We start from the raw sequence: 19,462 nt of genomic DNA on the forward strand, positions 1-19,462 counted from the left end.
CACACACTAGATGTGGTGCTTGCTAGGGTTTACATACCTCTTTGGCTGCTGGAGATTGTACACTTACTGTGCATTTTGGAATCACTTGATTATGTGGGGGTGGACAAGCTGGCAGGCTACCAAATGTAACCTGCCCACACGGCAGAGTGTGGCAAACTCCCCGTGGCGTACCCAATATGCCAAATACCAGTAACAATGATGGGTCTCATTCTCCTAACCCTGAAAGAGCCTTGAATATGGAACTTTTTATAATCTCAGGGCTAGGACGAAGGAGATGTTACTGGCGCCTGCTTGAGGCAATCGATGAACAACAGGATGATTGTGATTGTGATGTGGGGGTGGATCCAGGTATAGAACTTGTGGCCTCATGCCTATAAGGCAAGTGCTCTGCCACTGAGCCAAATCCCAGAGTTTATGGATTTTCAGCATACAGATTCTGTATGTATTTTGTTAGGTTTATAGCTAAGTATTTAACTTTTTTAGCTATTGTAGTTGCTATTGTTTTTTGGGTTTTCTTGTGGTCATTACTACTATGTAGACTGGCAAGCTACCTGTGACGTACTCAATATGCCAAACACAGTGAAAACAAGTTTCAAAATGGAGACTTAACTGAGCCTGCTCAAGCAAATCGATGAACGGGAGGACAGTGACAGTGACAGTATGTTTATATTGTTTCCCAATACTTTGCTGAATTCAGGTACCTCTAGGTTTTTATTTTTTGAGGTTTTCATTGGGTTTCCTATGTAGATTGTCATTTCATCATGTTTTCCTTTCCTCCTGTTGATTTTAAATTCCTTTATTGTTTTTCTGTTAAAGAACTTCTTTTAGATACTCTGGAAGCAGATAATCTATTTTCCTTCATTTTAGAATGACTTTTTTCCTTCATTCTTGAAATAATATTTGTGCTTAGTGGACAGATACTACACTTGATCTTAGCCAAAAGTCCGAGGAAGGCCGGAGTGATAGCACAGCAATAGGGCGTTTGCCTTGCACATGGCCAGCTTGGTTGACCCAGGTTTGATTCCTCTGCCCCTCTCGGAGAGCCTACAAGCTACCGAGAGTATCTTGCCTGCAAGCAAAGCCTGGCAAGCTCCCTGTGGTGTATTTGATAGACCAAACAAGTAACAAGTCTCACAATGGAGACGTTACTGGGCCTGCTCAAGCAAATCGATGAACAACGGGAAGACAGTGCGACAGTGCTACTTAGTGGACGGACTAGGAAAAAACATCTTTGTGGAGATAGTATCATGTGTGTATATCTAGAATAAATTTTATTATCTGTCTTTCGATCACGATCATCCTGTTGTTCGTCAATTGGCTCGAGCAGGCACCAGTAATGTCTCCTTCACCCTAGCCCTGAGATTATAAAAAGTTCCATATTCAAGGCTCTTTCAGGGTTAGGAGAATGAGACCCATCATTGTTACTGGTATTTGGCATATTGGGTACACCACGGGGAGTTTGCCAGACTCTGCTGTGTGGGCTGGTTTCATTTGGTAGCCTGCCAGGTTGTCCAAAGTAAGAATGAGATAATAAGATCGTCTCTCTAATGTGGCCGTGTGCTTCTGGGAGCTGGGTTTTATAGTCTCTGGGTCTTGACCATTGATGGGATTACATGGTGCTGGGGTTCAGTTGGTGGGTGTGACCCATGCCTACTGGAGGGTGGAGGATCTGGGTGGAGGATGCTCAGCCCTGATCCGAGCAGGCTTGGAGATCTCAGCCCCGGGACCTGCATGCCTTTGTTCCTCTGTTGGTACCTTCATGCTTGTGGAGAGTGGTCTCAGCATGGTGGTGGCTGGTTCTGGAGGTCTTTGACTGCCGGAGCTCTGCTGTCTTTAATCCTTTTGAAACCACACTTTTGTAAAAATGAACTGTAACCAGGTTACATTTCCCTCTCTCTCTCTTTCTCTCTCTCTCTCTCTCTCTCTCTCTCTCTCTCTCTTTGTCCATACCCATTGACGCTTAGGGGTTATTCCTGGCTCTACAGCCAGGAATCAATCCTGGCAGAGCTCAGGGGACCATATGGGATGCTGGAGATGGAACTTTGGTTGGCTGCCTGTAAGGCAAATGCCCAATCTGCTGTACTATTGCTCTGGCCCTTTATTTTCAATGATCTTTTATCATGTTCTTTGGTTTCCTTTCATTTTTTTGGGAATGTGTGTGTGTGTTGGGTGGTTTGAGCAATCCCTGGTAGTTCTCTTGGTCCACTCCTGACTCTGTGCTTGGGAATTGCTCCTGGTGATACTTAGGAGACCAGGCCTGTCCAGAAATCATACTGGGGTCAACAAGACAAGTACTTCAACACCTTTTACCTTCTCTCTGCCCAGATTTCTTTTATTTATTTCTGCTAGGATTTTTATGATCTTTCTTTTGCTGTTTTTAGCATTATTTGTTCTTTTTCAAATTCCATTTTTGTAAGATGGTTTATTTGAAGTATTTTGTGTATATTACTATTAAACTTTCCCCATTTTGCATCTTTATTTTATTCCATTGTATTCATAAATTCTGTTTACTCTTTGTTTTAAGGTATTTTTAAATTTCTCCCCCCACCCTTTTTTAGCATGTAATCAGTTACTTTATAGATATTTTAATTGTGCAGTATAAAATTTATCCTTTGAGGGTTGGAGAAATAGCATAATGAGTAAGATACTTGCATTACATGCTGCAGAGCTGGGTTCTCTTCCTGAGCATCACAAATGGTTTCCTAGGTATCAAGACTGATCCCTGAGCATAAAATCTGAGAACCCTAAGAACCAGTGGGTGTGGCTCAGTCTGTTTCTCTTAGCTCTGCTTCTCAGTCCTTTTGTTCTGAGGTTAAGTAACCCTCTATTATTTACCTGTATCTGACTGTCCCATCTCTCCTCTCCAGTTCACCTTCAGGTGATGGATAAAACCTTACATATCTAGAGTGGGGTAGTCTCTGAGCCATATTGTTTTCTGGCAGACATGTGCTTTTGTCCTTCTTATTTGCTTATCATGATGTTTTCTGCTTTTCCCTCCTGCTATTTGCATGTATCTAAATGAAATAGGTCTATTTTCCTTCATTTTAAAATGTCTTTTTTCCCCTTTATTCTTGAATTTGTTTGTACTTAGTGGACTAGGGAAAAGTATTATCAGCAACCTTTTCTTCCTCGTTAAAAAGAACTCTTAAGGTAGTATAGCCAGTAGGGCGTTTGCCTTGCATGGGGCTGACCCAGGTTTAATCCCTGGCATCCCATATGGTCCCCCATGTACTGCCAGGACTAATTCCTAAGCGCAGAGCCAGGACTAACCCCTGAACATCGCTGGGTGTGACCCAAAAAGCTTAAAGAAAAAAAAAAGAAAAACTATGATCTGGGTAGTTTGTCTTGATAGAGTTGGTATCGTTTTCTTCATGCTTGGAAACCTCTAATATTTGTTACATTGTCAGTCTGTGGGTGATAAATAGTCTTAGCTTTTGGTTGTCTGATTTTTTTTTTTTTTTAGTGCTAGGGATTGAACCCAGGGCTTCACACATGAGGTATTTACTTTTCCACTGAACCACATCCCTTGACTTTGCTTGAAAAAATTGGGCCAAAGCTGGTGGTGCTCAGAGCTATGCTCTGTGCTTCAGGTTGCTTCTGTGGCACTTTGGGGACCATGAAAAGTGGGTATCCATTGTGTAGATGTACCAAAGTTTCTTTAACCAGTCATCTGTTCTTGGGCATTCAGGTTTCTTCCAGTTTCTGGCTATTGTAAAGAGGGCTGCAATGAACAAACAAGTGCAGATGTCACTTCGACTATACATTTTTGCCTCTCTGGGATATATTCCCAGGAGTGGTATTGCTGGGTCAAATGGGAGCTCAATTTCTAATTTTTTGAGAATCGTCCATACTGTTTTCCAGAAGGGCTGAACCAGTGGACATTCCCACCAACAGTGAAGGAGTGTCCCTTTCTCGCCACATCCACGCCAGCATCGGTTGCTTTTGTTCTTTTGAATGTGGGCCAGTCTCTGAGGTGTGAGATGGTATCTCATTGTGGTTTTGATCTGCATCTCCCTGATGATTAATGATGTAGAGCATTTTCTCATGTGCTTTTTTGCCATTCGGATTTCTTCTTTGAGAAAGTTTCTGTTCATTTCATTGCCCCATTTTTGGATGGGGTTGGATGTTTTCTTCTTGTGGAGTTTAACCAGTATTTTGTATATCCTGGATATCAACCCCTTGTCAGATGTGTAGCTCTTAGAAAAGATGAAGTCATGAAATTTACATACAAGTGGTACAATATGGAAAGTATCATGCTAAGCGAAATGAGTCAGAAAGAGAGGGATAGACATAGAAAGATTGCATTCATCTGGGGGATATAAAGTAACAAAGTATGAGATTAATACCCAAGAATAGCTGAGATCAGCACCAGGAGGATTACTCCATAACTTAGAGGCCAGCCGGGTATCCTAGAGGAAAGGGCTATTCAGATAGAGAAGGGAGCACCAAATAAAGGATGTTTGGAGGATCCTCCCAGGAGGGGAGATGCATGTCGAAAGTAGACTATGGACTGAACATGTTTGCCACTCAATGCCTCTTTTGCAGACCACAACACCCAAAAGGAGAGAGAGAACACAGGGGATTGCCCTGCCACAGAGACGGGGGGATGGGGGGATGGGGGTGGGAGGGATATTATCCATGGTGGTGGAAAATGGGCACTGGTGGAGGGATGGGTATCTGATCATTGTATAATTGAAACCAAAGCACAAAAAATTGTAAATCTACAACTTTAAAAAAAATAAAATAAAATAAAGGGGAAAAAAAAAAAAAAAAAAAAAAGAAAAGTGGGTATCAAACCTGGGTCTTCTGTTTTGCAAATCTTGCACTCAGCTCAGTCTGTTGAGCTATCTCTCTGACCTGTCGCATACCTTATGAAAATAACACTTTCAGGAGCCAATAAGTTAGCTCAAGTTGGAACAAGTGCTTGCAAGTACTAGGCCCTAATTTATATTCCTGACACCTCATCACCCCCTCTTCCCAGCACATCTTACAGAAGGTAATTCTGTAGTCAAAAACTCATTGTTCATTGATTTGCTCGAGTAGGCTCAGTAACGTCTCCTTTTTGAGACTTGTTGTTACTGTGTTTGGCATATCGAATACATTACGGGTAGCTTGCCAGACTTTGCCGTGCGGGCAAGATACTCTCGGTAGCTTGCCAGGCTCTCCGAGAGGGGCGGAGGAATCAAACTCAGGTCGGACAAGTTGGTCGCGTGCCAGGCGAATGCCCTACCGCTGTGCTATCGCTCCTCATTATGTAAAGAAAATTAAGAAAAACTTGATTGAGTCATTCATTAACATTTATTCAGTGGTTGGAGAGACAGCCCAGTGGGTACGGTGTTTGCCTTGCATGAGGCCAACCTGGGTTCGATTTCCAGCATCCCATATGGTCCCCCAAGCACTGCCAGGAGTAATTCCTGAGTGCAGAGCCAGGAATAGCCCCAGTGCAATGCCGGGTGTGACCCAAAAAGCAAACAAACAAACAAAAATATATATATATGCAGTAAAAGTTCATTGTGGCTCTCCAGTGTACCATGCACTCGCTTATTTTTAATGCAGTAGGAAAAACTTAGTCATCAGTGATTACTTGGTTGAAGAATGCTCAGTGAGTAAGACCTTGGGAGATCTGAGACATAGAATGCCTATTTTCTACCCATTAAACATTGACAAATGAATTCCTCTGTTATTTCTGCAGGTCAGTAAACGTTCTGCCACTGACTTGTGTGGCCGGAATGATGGAAATCTTAAGGTGATCTTCTCTGATGTAGAGATAGAAGATGTCACTAACCCTGGGATCAGGGTCAGAGCTCAGCCTGGGGACTATGTGTTGGTGAAGGTAAGATATCTTTGGGTTTTGGGATTGCACTGGTACATGAGTAATGGATTGGATAACTTGGGGAACTAAAATGTTTTTCTTGGAGAAATTCTTAAGCAAAATAAAAATCTAACACCAAACTTTAGAAGGGCATCTTGAATTTTAAATTTTGAGCTGATATCTCCTCACCTGTCTTCATTTCTCTCTTTCCCTAGAGGGCTATTTTTGGAAATTTGGTGTGGTTGGGATACGTAGTAGCTTGCATTAACTTCTTGATACAGGGAAAGAAGAGTGTTACTTCTTTTTATCAGACACATATCCCAGGTCTTTGATGCTCCAGCATTTCTATGTGTTCCAGGTTTCTGGGATCCCTTTCCTGGATTAGCAAATTTAGTTATTTGCTTTCCTGTTCCACCTCCACTTTGTTTTCTGACTAGCTGAGGATTTTGTGAAAAACAATAAAGTTGGTAGGTGTGTGACAGAAGATAGAAAGGTGATACTATATTAGTTGAGAACTGTTGTTTCTGAGGGACTTAAATCCCACAAGTAAGCTACAATTTAAGGATCTTAAAACAAAGGAGGAGATATGGAACTATGGGTCTCTGTTGCCTCATTTTCTGTTTAGCTCCTTTCTGCTGCTCTCATTTCTTTCCATGTAGATTATTTACTCTGCATCTGCCACCAAACAGGTATTATTACTGGGGAAAGGTACACTGATTCTGCCTTACACAGATTAGTTCAGATAACATTAGAAGACTGAAAATTGACTTAAGTCAGGTATTCTTGTTCTTATGAAAATATAGCTATATGGAAGGTTCAGAATTGGCGTTTGTGTTAGCATAATGATCATCTGGGGTCTTGATTCCTTTAGTCTTTACTGTGCTGTGTCACCTCTAATCTCAAGATTATCTCATGATCCATGATGCTTGTTTCAGCTGCCAAGTCTATATTCCAGCTAGTAAGAAGAAACAAGGAGAGGGAAGGGATGCCTTCTTTCTTACATGACACTTTGCAAAAGTTCCACGTAATATACCATCACACTGAGCTGCAAAGAGGCCAAGAAATCTGGACTTTATTCTGAAGGAGAAAGATGCCCAACTTAAAATTGGGAGTTCTTTTAGTAGGAAATATGGGAGAAATGTTGAGAGACAAGTAAGTTTCTGCCTTGAATGCAGCTATAGAAGGTTCCTGTTTATGACCATAAAACTCACATGTCACACAGCTTGGCCCTGAAGTCCTAGTCTTACTATATTTCTCTCATAATGAGTTTCCCACTCCCTTTCTCCTTAAATCTTCACTGTTCAATCTCCAGAGTCAGTTAATGTTCTTGCCTTATATTTGATAAAGAGATGTATCAAGTACTTCATTGTTTCATCAGTTGTCACAAGCTCACTTACATCTGCTCCCAACATGCTCTTGCTGCATTGGACTGTGTAAGAAGTATCTTTCATTTTTTAAAGTCCTGCTGCCCTTTGCACCTATGTCTTCTGTCCCTTTTCATCCTTTCAAGAGATTTGCAGTGATCTCCTTTCTCTCATATCATAAACTTAATGTGGCCCAAATAGAATAAATTTTTCCTACAGTTTTGCAGTTTTCAAGTTTTTGACTTCTCTTCTCAGTAAATGACACCATTTAGTTGCTTCTGCCAAAGATACAGAAATCATTCTAGATATTTACCTGTATCCACATCAGCAGTCCATCTGTTTCAGTTCTTCTGCATTTTATTTTGTTTTATTATTTTATTTTAATTAATTAATTAATTTTTGCTTTTTGGGTCACACCTGGCGTTGCTCAGGGATTACTCCTGGCTTTGCGCTCAGGAATTACTCCTGGCAGTGCTCAGGGGACCATATGGGATGCTGGGTCGGCCACATGCAAGGCAAATGCCCTACCCGCTGTGCTATCGCTCCTGCCCCTTTTCTGCATTTTAAATCAGTTATTTTATCAAAATATTTGATGCTATTAGTATTTTGCCCACATTTGAAATATACTCTTTGATGAGTTATCACAGTGACTATTATCACCGAAATCAAGTAGAGAAATGTATATATAAATTTAATTTTTAAATGAAAAAATTTTAAAAAACCATAAGGTACAGTTAACAAAGCTTTTGTGATTGGGTTTTAGTCATACAATATTCCAGTACCCATCCCTCCCCCAGTGTACCCAGTGTACATTTCCCACCACCAGTTTTCCCTGTATCCCTTCCCTCACCCCCACCAGACTGCTCTATGTCTCCCCCCACCCCTCCCTGCCACCTGCCTCCATGGCAGGCATTTTTCTTCTTTGTTCTCCTTCTCTCTCCCCCTTTCCCTTTTCCCCTTTCCCTCTTCCCCTCTCCCCCCTCTCCTTCCCCTACTCTCCTTCCCTCCCCTCCCTTCCCTCCTCCCCCCTCCCTTCTCTCCTCGCCTCCACTCCTCTCCCTCCCCTTTCCCTTCCTCTCCCTTTCTTTTTTTTTAATATATATATATATATTTATTATTTTTCGTGAAACACCATGAGGTACAGTTGTAGATTTACAATTTTTTGTGCTTGGGTTTCGATTATACAATGATCAAATACCCATCCTTCCACCAGTGCCCATTTTCCACCACTATGGATAATATCCCTCCCACCCCCATCCCTCCCATCTCACCCTGCCTTTGTGGCAGGGCAATCCCCTGTGTTCTCTCTCTCCTCTTGGGTGCTGTGGTCTGCAAAAGAGGCTTTGAGTGGCAAACATGTTCAGTCCATAGTCTACACTCAACATGCATCTCCCCTCCTGGGAGGATCCTCCAAACACCCTTTATTTGGTGCTCCCTTCTCTATCTGAGCTGCCCTTTCCCCTAGAATGCCTGGCTGGCCTCTAAGCTATGGAGTAATCCTCCTGGTGTTGATCTCAGCTATTCTTGGGTATTAATCTCATATTTTGTTTCTTTATATTCCCCAGATGAATGCGATCTTTCTATGTCTATCCCTCTCTTTCTGACTCATTTCGCTTAGCATGATACTTTCCACGTTGTACCACTTGTATATAAATTTCATGACTTCATCTTTTCTAACAGGTACATAGTACTCCATTGTGTAGATGTACCAAAGTTTCTTTAACCAGTCATCTGTTCTTGGGCACTCAGGTTTCTTCCAGTTTCTGGCTATTGTAAAGAGTGCTGCAATGAACAGACAAGTGCAGATATCACTTCGACTATACATTTTTGCCTCTCTGGGATATATTTTCAGGAGAGGTATTGCTGGGTCAAATGGGAGCTCAATTTCTAATTTTTTTTTTTTTTTATTAGTGAAACACCATGAGGTACAGTTGTAGATTTACAAATTTTTGTGCTTGGATCTAGGTCATACCACGATCAAATACCCATCCCTCCACCCGTGCCCATTTTCCACCACCAGGATAATATCCCTCCCCCCCATCCTCCCATCCCCCCATCCCCCCCTGCCACTGTGGCAGGGCATTCCCTTTTGTTTTCTCTCTCCTCCTGGGTGTTGTGATCAGCCAAAGAGGCATTGAGTGGCGAACATGTTCAGTCCAGTCTACTTTCAACCTGCATCTCCCCTCCTGGGAGGATCCTCCAAACACCCTCCACTTGGTGTTCCCCTTTCTATCTGAATTGTCCTTTCCCCTAGAATACCCAGCTGGCCTCTAAGTTATGGAGTAATTCTCCTGGTGTTGCTCTCAGCTATTCTTGGGTATTAATCTCATATTTTATTATTTTATATCCCCCAGATGAATGCTATCTTTCTATGTCTATCCCTCTCTTTCTGACTCATTTCGCTTAGCATGATACTTTCCATATTGTACCACTTGTATGTAAAGTTCATGACTTCATCTTTTCTAAGAGCCACATAGTACTCCATTGTGTAGATGTACCAAAGTTTCTTTAACCAGTCATCTGTTCTTGGGCACTCAGGTTTCTTCCAGTTTCTGGCTATTGTAAAGAGTGCTGCAATGAACAGACAAGTGCAGATATCACTTCGACTATACATTTTTGCCTCTCTGGGATATATTCCCAGGAGAGGTATTGCTGGGTCAAATGGGAGCTCAATTTCTAATTTTTTGAGAATTGTCCATACTGTTTTCCAGAAAGGCTGAACAAGTCAACATTCCCACCAGCAGTGAAGGAGTGTTTCTTTCTCGCCACATCCGTGCCAGCATCAGTTGCTTTTGTTCTTTTGGATGTGGGCCAGTCTCTGAGGTGTGAGATGGTATCTCATTGTGGTTTTGATCTGCATCTCCCTGATAATTTCCTCTCCCTTTCTTCTTTTGGGCATTATGGTTTGCAGTACAGGTACTGAGAGGCCATCATGTTTGGTCCTTTACCCACTGTCAAGCAAACAGCTCCCGTCCAGAGTAGTCCCTTCCAACCATCATTGTCATATTGGTCCTTTCTTTATCCCAATTTCCCTCTCTCCCTAGCCCTCGAGGCAAGCTCCAACTGTGGACCATTTATTCTGGCCCTTGTTTCTGCTGTCCATGACTGTTTGTCTCATACTATTTTTTTCTTTTTTTTGTAATATCAGACAAATGAATGCAGTCATTCTGTGTCTGTCCTTCTTCTGACTTACTTCACTCAGCATGATATTCTCCATGTCCATCTATTTATGAGCTAATTTCTGGAGAAATATTTTTCGCACCCCAGAACACCCTCATGTGCCCTTCTCTGCACCCTGATTTCTAAGACCGTGGTTCAGTTTTGTCTGTTTTTTTTTCTTTTTGCGTCACATCTGGCGATGCACAGGGGTCACTCCTGGCTTTGCACTCAGGAATAACTCCTAGCGGTGTTCAGGCGACCATATGGGATGCTGGGAAACGAGCCCAGGGTCAGCCTCATGCTAGGCAAATGCCTTACCCACTGTACTATCACTTCAGCCCCAGTTTTGTCTGTTTTTGATTGCTGTATAATTGAATCATACAGGGTCTGGGAAATACTTCAAAGGACTGGAGTGCATACTTTGCATATGGGAGGTCTGGGAATGGACCACTGAGCACTTTTAGTAGAAGTAACACTTGATTGCCACCAAATAATAACAGAAAACAGCAAACAAAACATTGAGAGGCTGGAGAAATAGTACAGTGAGCTGGGCACATGCCTTGCATGTGACTGACTAGGTTCAATCGATGGCATCTCCTGTGTGTCTATGAATTCTGCCAACAGTGATCCCTGATTGCAAAGCCAGGAGTAAGCCCTGAGTTCTGCTGGGTGTAGTCCCCAAACAAAACAAAACATAACTATATGGGATAATATATATATTTATGCTATTTATTTCCCTCTGCTTTAGTTATATAGTTTATCCATTGCTTCATGAATGTTTTATACTATAAAAGTGTATTAAATTTATTTATGCATTGTACTGTTTATGGTTGTTTTGATTGTTTTCTGTTGGAGCCAGCACAAATAGAAGTTGCAAGATTATTCCTGTGCATTTACTTTAGTACATGCATAATTGATTTCTTTTGGATATATGGCTTGGAGTTGTTGGGTCATTGTTTGTGTATAAGAAATAGTCAAAGTTGAGATTTCCTTCATCACTGCTTAGGATTCCCAAGTCATCCAATATTCTGTTTCCATTTTTGCCCTTTTACAGTCTGTCTGTCCAAAGGCAGTCAGTGTGCTCTTTCTAAATCAGATCACCTTTGTTTACAACCTGTAGTGACCTCTCACTGGAGCCAGCATGAAATGCAGAGTATCCTAGGCCTTGTATGTTCAGTCCCAGCTACCTTTTTCAACCTAAATGTCCCCTCCAATTTTCTTTTTCTCTCTCCTCCACTCTTGGTGGCTTCTCTTTTGCCCTTCAGCTGGTTCTAGTGTTAGGGCTTTAAACATGGCTTGTTGCTTAGGAGGCTCTTAATTTTTGGCTGGCTGCTTTTTTGGCCTTTGTTCTTTCTAAATTTGTCTTCTCAGAGAGGTCTTTTCTATCCACTGTCATGCTTATATAGCTAGCTTTCCTCTACCTGATTCTTGTCAGGATATACTCGTTAGCCCATTTTACCTCTTAGCAGTTTTCTGTGCCTGAAATCATGTTTGTTTATATATTTGTTATGTTATTCCTTCTCCTGAAAGCTCTTTTTGTAAGGACAGGGAAGATATCGACTCTACTGTGAATTACAAAGATATAAAGTTATTAATGATTGAGATCCAGGGTACAATGTTGGAGAACCAATCCCTTCACCAGTGTCCGCTTTCCTCCACCAGTGTCCCCAGTTTTCCTCCCCCTTGCCTGCCTCTCTGGCAGACATTTTTTAAATCTTTTTATATATCTTCTTCTGATTTATTTTTTTAAAATTTTTTTCCAGATCACTTCTGCCAGCTCTCAGACACTTAAAGGACACGTTCTTTGTAGGACCACTCTGAAAGACTCCTCAGCATATTGCTGACCTCAGTGATTGTTCTCTAAGTTGACAACAGCATTTCTTCCTAACAGGAAGGGAAAGTGAGTGGTCACTAATGAAGCTTTGTATACAGGTGTCAGTGGTGATGCAAAGTAATGTGAAATGGAAATCGTATTATTTATTCTATAAGAACAGCCTTTATAATTATTAAATTTACTTGAACTAAAGTCGTCTCTTTGTTTTCTACTTTTACTTCACTTTTGCCTTGGTTTGTAGTATACCTGAATTTTTTTTTTTACTGTCTTTATAATTTTTACCCCCTCCCCACAACTACTGAATAGTTAAACTAGGGAGAAGAATCAATAAGGAAATGTTGGCTTTAAAGGAAGAAATGGAAGAGATTGGACATAATAGACTGGTATGGACTTTCCATTCAATAAAGCTGAATATATTCTTCTCTGATACACATGGGATATTCTCCAAGATAGATCGCATGTTGGGACACAAAACAGGTCTCCATAAAATGAAGAAGATGAAAATCATCCAACTTTTTTCAGATCATAATGCTTTGAATGTAAAAGTTACCCACAAACAGAGGGGTAAGACTCAAATAGTGGAAACTAAACAACCTGCACTTGAACAGCCAGTGAGTGAAAGAGAAAAATCAGATTCCTGGAAAGCAACAAGACACTAGGTACCAGAACTTATGGGACACAGCAAAAGCTATTCTAAGGGAAGTTCATAGCAATGTAAATGCTCATCAGGAAAGAAGAAGGCCTCCCAAAATAACCTAAGTACATATGTTAATTTGCTAGAAAAAGATCAACACAGAGGGCCTAAGGTAAATAGAATGAGAGAAATAATAAAATTCAGAGTGGAAATAGAGACAACAAAAACAAAAATATAAAAGATAACCAAGAGCTGTTTTTCAAAAGAATTAAGACCAGCAAAGTTTTGGCTAGACTCAAAGAGTGAAAACTCATAAATTGGCGGGGCTGGAGGATTAGCATAGAAGATAGGGTTCTTGCTTTGTGCATGGCCAAATTGGTTTGATTCATGGCATCACAAATGGGCCTGAGCAAAAAACCAGGAGTAAGCCCTGAGCACCACCCTGTGTGACCCCCAAAAAACCAAAACAAACTCAAAAATCAGGTCAGAAACAAAAGGTGAAAGATTACAACAGATACTGCAGAAACTCAAAAGATGATTCAAAAATAATGTGAAAATCTTTATGCTATGAATTTGAAAAACCTAGCAGAAATTCTTGGATGCTTGTGACCTCTTAAGATTTAAATCAGAAGGACACCAAACATCTGAACAGACCAGTTACTAATACGGAAGTCAAAGCAGTAGTTGGAACTCTTCCCCAGAACAAGAGCCTGGGCCCAGGTGGACTTACTAGGAGATCTTTGAAATCTTTAAAAAAGAACTCCTTCCTCTTCAGGCTTTTCCAGAAATTCTTGATACAGGAATTTCAGTTCTTGGTGAAGAAAGAAGAAATCTCCTGAAGCTTCTATGAACTTCTATGAAGCTTCTATGAACCCTGATACCAATAGAGACATCACTAGAATAGAAAACCACAGACCAATATCCCTGATGAACATAGATGCAAAAATCTTTATATGATCATGTCAGTAGATGCAGAGAAAGCATTCAACAAGATCCAAAACTCATTTATGATAATCACAGATAAATAATGTTGGGAAAACTGATTATCTACAGCAAAACAGTATATCTAAGTCTATATCTCATGCCATACACAAAAACTAATTCAAGATAAATTCGACCTTGATAATTAGATACGCTAATCTATAAAATATAGTGAATAAAAGATAGACCTCTACCTGATACCTGGAGACATCTTCAATGATGTAATTAGGCAAGAAAACAAGTAAAAGCAAACAGGTGGGACTGCATCAAATTAAAAAGCATCAAATTCTGGACTGTGAGAGAAAAGATGATTAGGATAAAAAGACATCTTGCTGACTTAGACAAAATATTTGCTTACCTTACATCTAAGAAAAGGCTCATATCGAAAGTTTCTAAAGCACTCACAAAACTTGACAAAAAAATCAGGACCCCAGAAAAGAGCAGAAGATGGAAAAGAGACAGTCAGTGAACAGATGTCAAGGGACGATCAGGATGAAGCCAAGAATAACATAAGAATTATTGGAATTCCAGAGAAAACCCTGACGAAGAAAAAACTGTCAAAGACATCATTGCTATAGTTCTTCAGTTCTCAGAGCTGAAGAACACATGTGACCACATTCAGGAGACCTGGAGGATACCAGCTAAGGGAAATCCAAATAAAAATACCCCAAGTCACATCCTGATCAAAATGGCTAAAATCTTGGAGACAAAATTCTGAAAGCAGCAAGATCAAAGAAAGAAATTGTCTATACAGGAGCATCCTAAAGATTGACAACCAACTTACCTGATGGAACCCTCAGGGCCTGAACAGTTATGGGATATAGTGAAAAAAATCAACGAAATAAATGCCTCACCAAAACAACCCAGCTAGACACTCATTCATATCAGAAGGAACAAACAGTTTCACAGACTAACAGCTCAGGAACGTTATAGACTCAAAACCATGGTTACAAGAACAACTAAATGGGCTACTTTAAGACAAGATAAGCCCCTCAAATACATCAAACTTTGGCAGAAAGATGAGACAAAACTCCATAACAGTCCCTCAACGTCAATGTGCTAAATGCACCAATTAAAAGTGGCAGGGTGGCTCTTCCGTGAGTGGCCGTCGGAGGTCCTGAGATGGTGTGCGACTCGCTGGACCCCGAGAACCCAACGAAATCATGCAAGTCCCGGGGCTCGAACCTTCGCGTGTATTTCAAGAACACCCGGGAAACGGCTCAGGCCATCAAGGGCATGCATATCAGAAAGGCCACTAAGTACTTGAAAGATGTCACTCTGCAGAAGCATTGTGTGCTCTTCCAGTGTTACAATGGTGGCGTTGGCAGGTGTGCCCAGGCCAAACAGTGGGGCTGGACACAGGGTCGTTGGCCCAAAAAGAGTGTTGAGTTTTTACTGCACATGCTTAAAAATGCAGAAAGTAATGCTGAACTCAAGGGTTTAGATGTGGATTCTCTGGTCATTGAACATATCCAGGTGAACAAAGCACCCAAGATGCACCGCAGAACTTACAGGTCTCATGGGTGAATTAACCCCTATATGAGCTCTCCCTGCCACATTGAGATGATTCTTACCAAAAAAGAACAGATTGTTCCTAAACCTGGAGAGGAAGTTGCACAAAAGAAAAAGATACCATAGAAGAAACTGAAGAAGCAAAAACTTATGGCCCGGGAATAAGCTCAACATAAAATAAAAATCTAAGTAAACTGAAAAAATAAGTGGCAGGGTGGATCAGAAAATTGAACCCAACATTCTGCTGTCTGCAAGAAACACATCTAAACAGTCAGCAAACAGACTCAAAGTCAAAGGATGGAAAACAATCCTGCAAGCAAACAGCTCCCTCAAAAAAGCTGGGGTGGCCATACTAGTATCCGACAGCATTAATTTCAGACTGAAGGTGGTCACAAGAGACAGTGAAGGTCATTTCTTATTGACCAAGGAATCTTTACAGCAGAAAGAACTTACGCCTCTAAATGTATATGCACCTAATGAGGGACCAGCAAAGTACTTAAAGCAATTACTCAAAGACTTGAAGATAGACATCAATAGCAGCACAATACTAGGGAGATTTTAATACTGTTTTATCACCTCTCGATAGATCAACCAGACTCAAGCTTAGCAAGGAGATAGTTTATCTGAGGGAAGAAAAGGAAGAAAGAGGCTTAGTAGATATATACAGGACACTTTATCCTCAAAAAGTTGAATACACATTCTCAAGTGTGCATGGGACATTCTCCAAGATAGACCACATGCTTAGCCACAAAACATCACGGTCATGGTCCTCCCATTGTTCATCGATTTGCTCGAGTGGGCCTAGTAACATTGTGAGACTTGTTTCTGTGTTTGGCATATCGAATATGTCACGGGTAGCTTGCCAGGCTTTGCCGTGCGGATGAGAGACTCTCAGTAGCTTGCTGGGCTTTCCAAGAGGGGCGGAGGAATCGAACTCGGTTCGGCCATTGCAAGGCAAATGCCCTACCTGCTGTACTATCGCTCCAGCCCAGCCACAAAACATGCCTTCATAAAATTAAGAAGATAGGGATTGTATCAATGCTCTCAGACCATGATGTGCTGAAAATAGAAGTAAATCACATATACAAACACCTGGAAATTAAACAGCTCACTACTGAACGAGTGGCTTAGAAAGGAAATCAAAGAGGAAATTAAAAGATTCCTGGAGACGAATGAAAATAAGGACATGAGTTACCAAAATTTATGGGACATGGCAAAAGCTGTGTTAAGAGGTAAGCTTATAGTTCTACAAGTATTCCTCAGGAAGGTAGAGTGAGCCCACATAAGTAACCTAACCACAGCTTAAGAGATTGGAGAATGACCATGAAAAGGAGCTCAACCTGGGCAGGAGGAAGAAAATAATTAAATTCAGCAGAAATTAATGAGATGGAAACCCAAAAAACTGAAAGATCAATGAAATCAAGAGCTGGTTCTTTGAGAAACAAGATCGATAAACCTCTAGCAAGACTCACAAAAGGAGAGAGAAAACCCTTATAAACCAAATTAGAAATGAAAAGGAAACTACGGGAATTCAAAGGATCCTCGAGATTACTTTGAGAAGTTTTATGCCACGAAACAAGAAAAACCTCGAGAAAATGGATAAAGTCCTGGATTCCTATAGCCTCCCGAGGCTGAACCAAGAAGACCTGGAATACCTGAACACACCTATCACCATCAAGGAAATTGAAACGGTAATAAAAATTCTCCCCAAAAACAAAAGTCCTGGCCCAGATGGATTCACTAGTGAAATCTTTCAAGTCTTTAAAGAGGACTTATTCCCAATCCTCTAAGCTTTTCCAGAAAATTGAAGTATCAGAAACACTTCCAAACAGTTTCTATGAAGCACATAATCATCCTTATACCAAAAGCAGAGCAAGATATCACAAAGAATTACAGGCCGATATCCCTGATGAACACAGACACAAAGATTCTCAACAAAATCCTAGCAAACAGAATCCTACGACTCATCAAAAATATCATATACACCATGACCAAGTAGGAGTCATCTTGGGGATGCAAGGATGGTTTAACATTCGAAGTCAATCAACATAATTCATCATATCAAAGAAATAATAAAAACCATATCATCATATCAATAGATGCAGAGAAAGAATCTGAAAAGATCCAGTATCTGTTTATGATGAAAACTCAGCAAAATGGATATTGAAGGAACTTTCCTCAATATAGTCAAAGCCATCTACCACAAGCCCACGGCAAGCATCATTCTCAATGGGGAAAAACTAAAAGCCTTTCCTTTAAGATCGGGCACAAGACAAGGTTTCCCCACTCTCGCCACTCCTATTCAATATAGTACTGGAAGTACTGGCCATAGCAATTAGGTAAGAAAAAGATATCAAGGGCATACAGATAGGAAAGGGAGAGGTCAAGCTTGCAGACGGTATGATACTATACTTAGAAAACCCTAAAGACTCTACAGAAAAGCTCCTAGAAACAATAGCTCTGTATAGAAAGTGGCAGGTTACAAAATCAACACCCAAAAGTCCATGGCTTTCTTATATACAAAAGAAAGAGACATTAAAAAAAATTTCCATTCACAGTAGTATTTCAGAAAATCAAGTACCTCAGAATCAGCTTAACCAAAGAGGTGAAGGATTAATACAAGGAAAATTACAAAAGCGGTAGGGTGTTTGCCTTGCATGCAGCCAACATGGCCGACTCGAGTTCAATTCCTCTGCCCCTCTTGGAGAGCCCGGCAAGCTACCGAGAGCTTCTCGCCCGCACGGCAGACCCTGGCAAGCTACCCGTGATGTATTTGATATGCCAAACACAGTAACAACAAAGTCTCCAATGGAGATGTTACTGGGCCCACTCAAGCAAATCGATGAACAACGGGAGGACAGTGACAGTGACAGTGACTTCAAGAAATAAAAGAGGACACTAGGAAATGGAGACACATCCTCTGCTCATGGATAGGGAGGATTAACATTATCAAAATGGCAATACTCCCCAAAGCACTGTACAGATTTAATACGGTTCCTATCAGGATACCCATGACATTTTTCAAAGAAATAGACAAAACACTCCTGAAATTTATTGCTCGAGCGGGCCCAGTAACGTCTCCATTGGAGACTTTGTTGTTACTGTGTCTGGCATATCGAATACTCTCGGTAGCTTGCTGGGCTCTCCGAGAGGGGCGGAGGAATCGAACTCGGGTCAGCCATGTTGGCTGTGTGCAAGGCAAACGCCCTACCCGCTGTGCTATATGGAACAATAAACCTTCACGAATAGCTTAGGCAATCCTTGGGAAAAAGATGAGTGGCATCACCTTCTCCAACTTCAAACTATCCTACAAAGCAGTAGTAATTAAAACAGCATGGTATTGGGCTAGAAACAGACCTGCATACCAATGAAACAATTGAATATTCTGTCAGACTCTCAAATATATGAACACTTAATCTTTAACAAAGGAGCAAGACGTGGTTTGGAACAAAGGAAAGCCTCTTCAACAAGTGATGCTGGAAAAACTGGATAGCTACCTGCAAAAGATGAACTCTGACCTCTGTCTAATGCCAGGCACAAAAGTCAGACCAAAGTGGATTAAAGAACTCAATATCAGACATGAATCCATAAGGTACATGGAGGAAAATGTAGACAGAACCCTCCATGACATTGAAGTTAAAAGCATCTTTAAGGATGAAACACCAATGACCATGCAAATGGAAACAAACATAAAAAAATGGGACTACATCAAACTAAGAAGCTTCTGCACTTCAAAAGAAACTGACTAAAATACAAAGAGAGAGCCCTCAGAATGGGAAAGAATATTTACCCAATATCCATCTGATAAGCAATTAATATTCAATATGCAAGACACTAGTAGAATTGTACAAAAAAACCTCTCCAACCCCATCAAAAAATGGGGAGAAGAAATGAACAGAAGATTACTCAAAAAAGAAATACAAATGGCCAAAAGGCACATGAAAAAATGGTCCACATCGCTAATCATCAGGGAGATGCAAATCAAAACAACAAGGACATATCATCTCACACCACAGAGACTGGTACACATTCAAAAGAACAAAAGCAAACAGTGCTGGTGTGGATGTGGAGCAAAAGAGATGCTCTTTCACTGTTGGTGGGAATGCTAGCTGGTCCAGCCTTTCTGAAAAACAATATGGACATTCCTTCAAAAACTAGAAATTGAG

At 41.0% G+C, this 19,462-nt stretch overlaps 2 protein-coding genes across 2 annotated transcripts in view; both read left to right on the plus strand.

Moving 5' to 3' along the window:
* CDK5RAP1 (CDK5 regulatory subunit associated protein 1) overlaps positions 1-12,355 on the plus strand; it is a 47,031-nt gene extending 34,676 nt beyond the window's left edge. Inside the window, exons 13-14 of the mRNA XM_056121450.1 lie at positions 5,693-5,833; positions 12,099-12,355. Coding sequence (XP_055977425.1) covers positions 5,693-5,833; positions 12,099-12,179 — 222 coding nt within the window. The 3' untranslated portion in view covers positions 12,180-12,355. The remainder of the gene's footprint in view (positions 1-5,692; positions 5,834-12,098) is intronic.
* A 2,519-nt stretch (positions 12,356-14,874) lies between these two features.
* Positions 14,875-15,469, plus strand: LOC130030488 (60S ribosomal protein L17-like). Its single transcript, XM_056121798.1, has one exon. It carries the CDS (start codon positions 14,907-14,909, stop codon positions 15,309-15,311), a length of 405 nt encoding a protein of 134 aa, XP_055977773.1. The 5' UTR covers positions 14,875-14,906; the 3' UTR covers positions 15,312-15,469.
* Positions 15,470-19,462: the final 3,993 nt, after the last annotated feature.

Source organism: Sorex fumeus, unplaced genomic scaffold (assembly GCF_029834395.1).
Source record: "Sorex fumeus unplaced genomic scaffold, SorFum_2.1 ptg000044l, whole genome shotgun sequence".
Lineage (NCBI taxonomy): Eukaryota > Metazoa > Chordata > Mammalia > Eulipotyphla > Soricidae > Sorex > Sorex fumeus.

Excerpts from the sequence above, each read along its gene's own strand:
- LOC130030488 (XM_056121798.1), top strand. The coding sequence starts at position 14,907 with ATGGTGTGCGACTCGCTGGACCCCGAGAACCCAACGAAATCATGCAAG.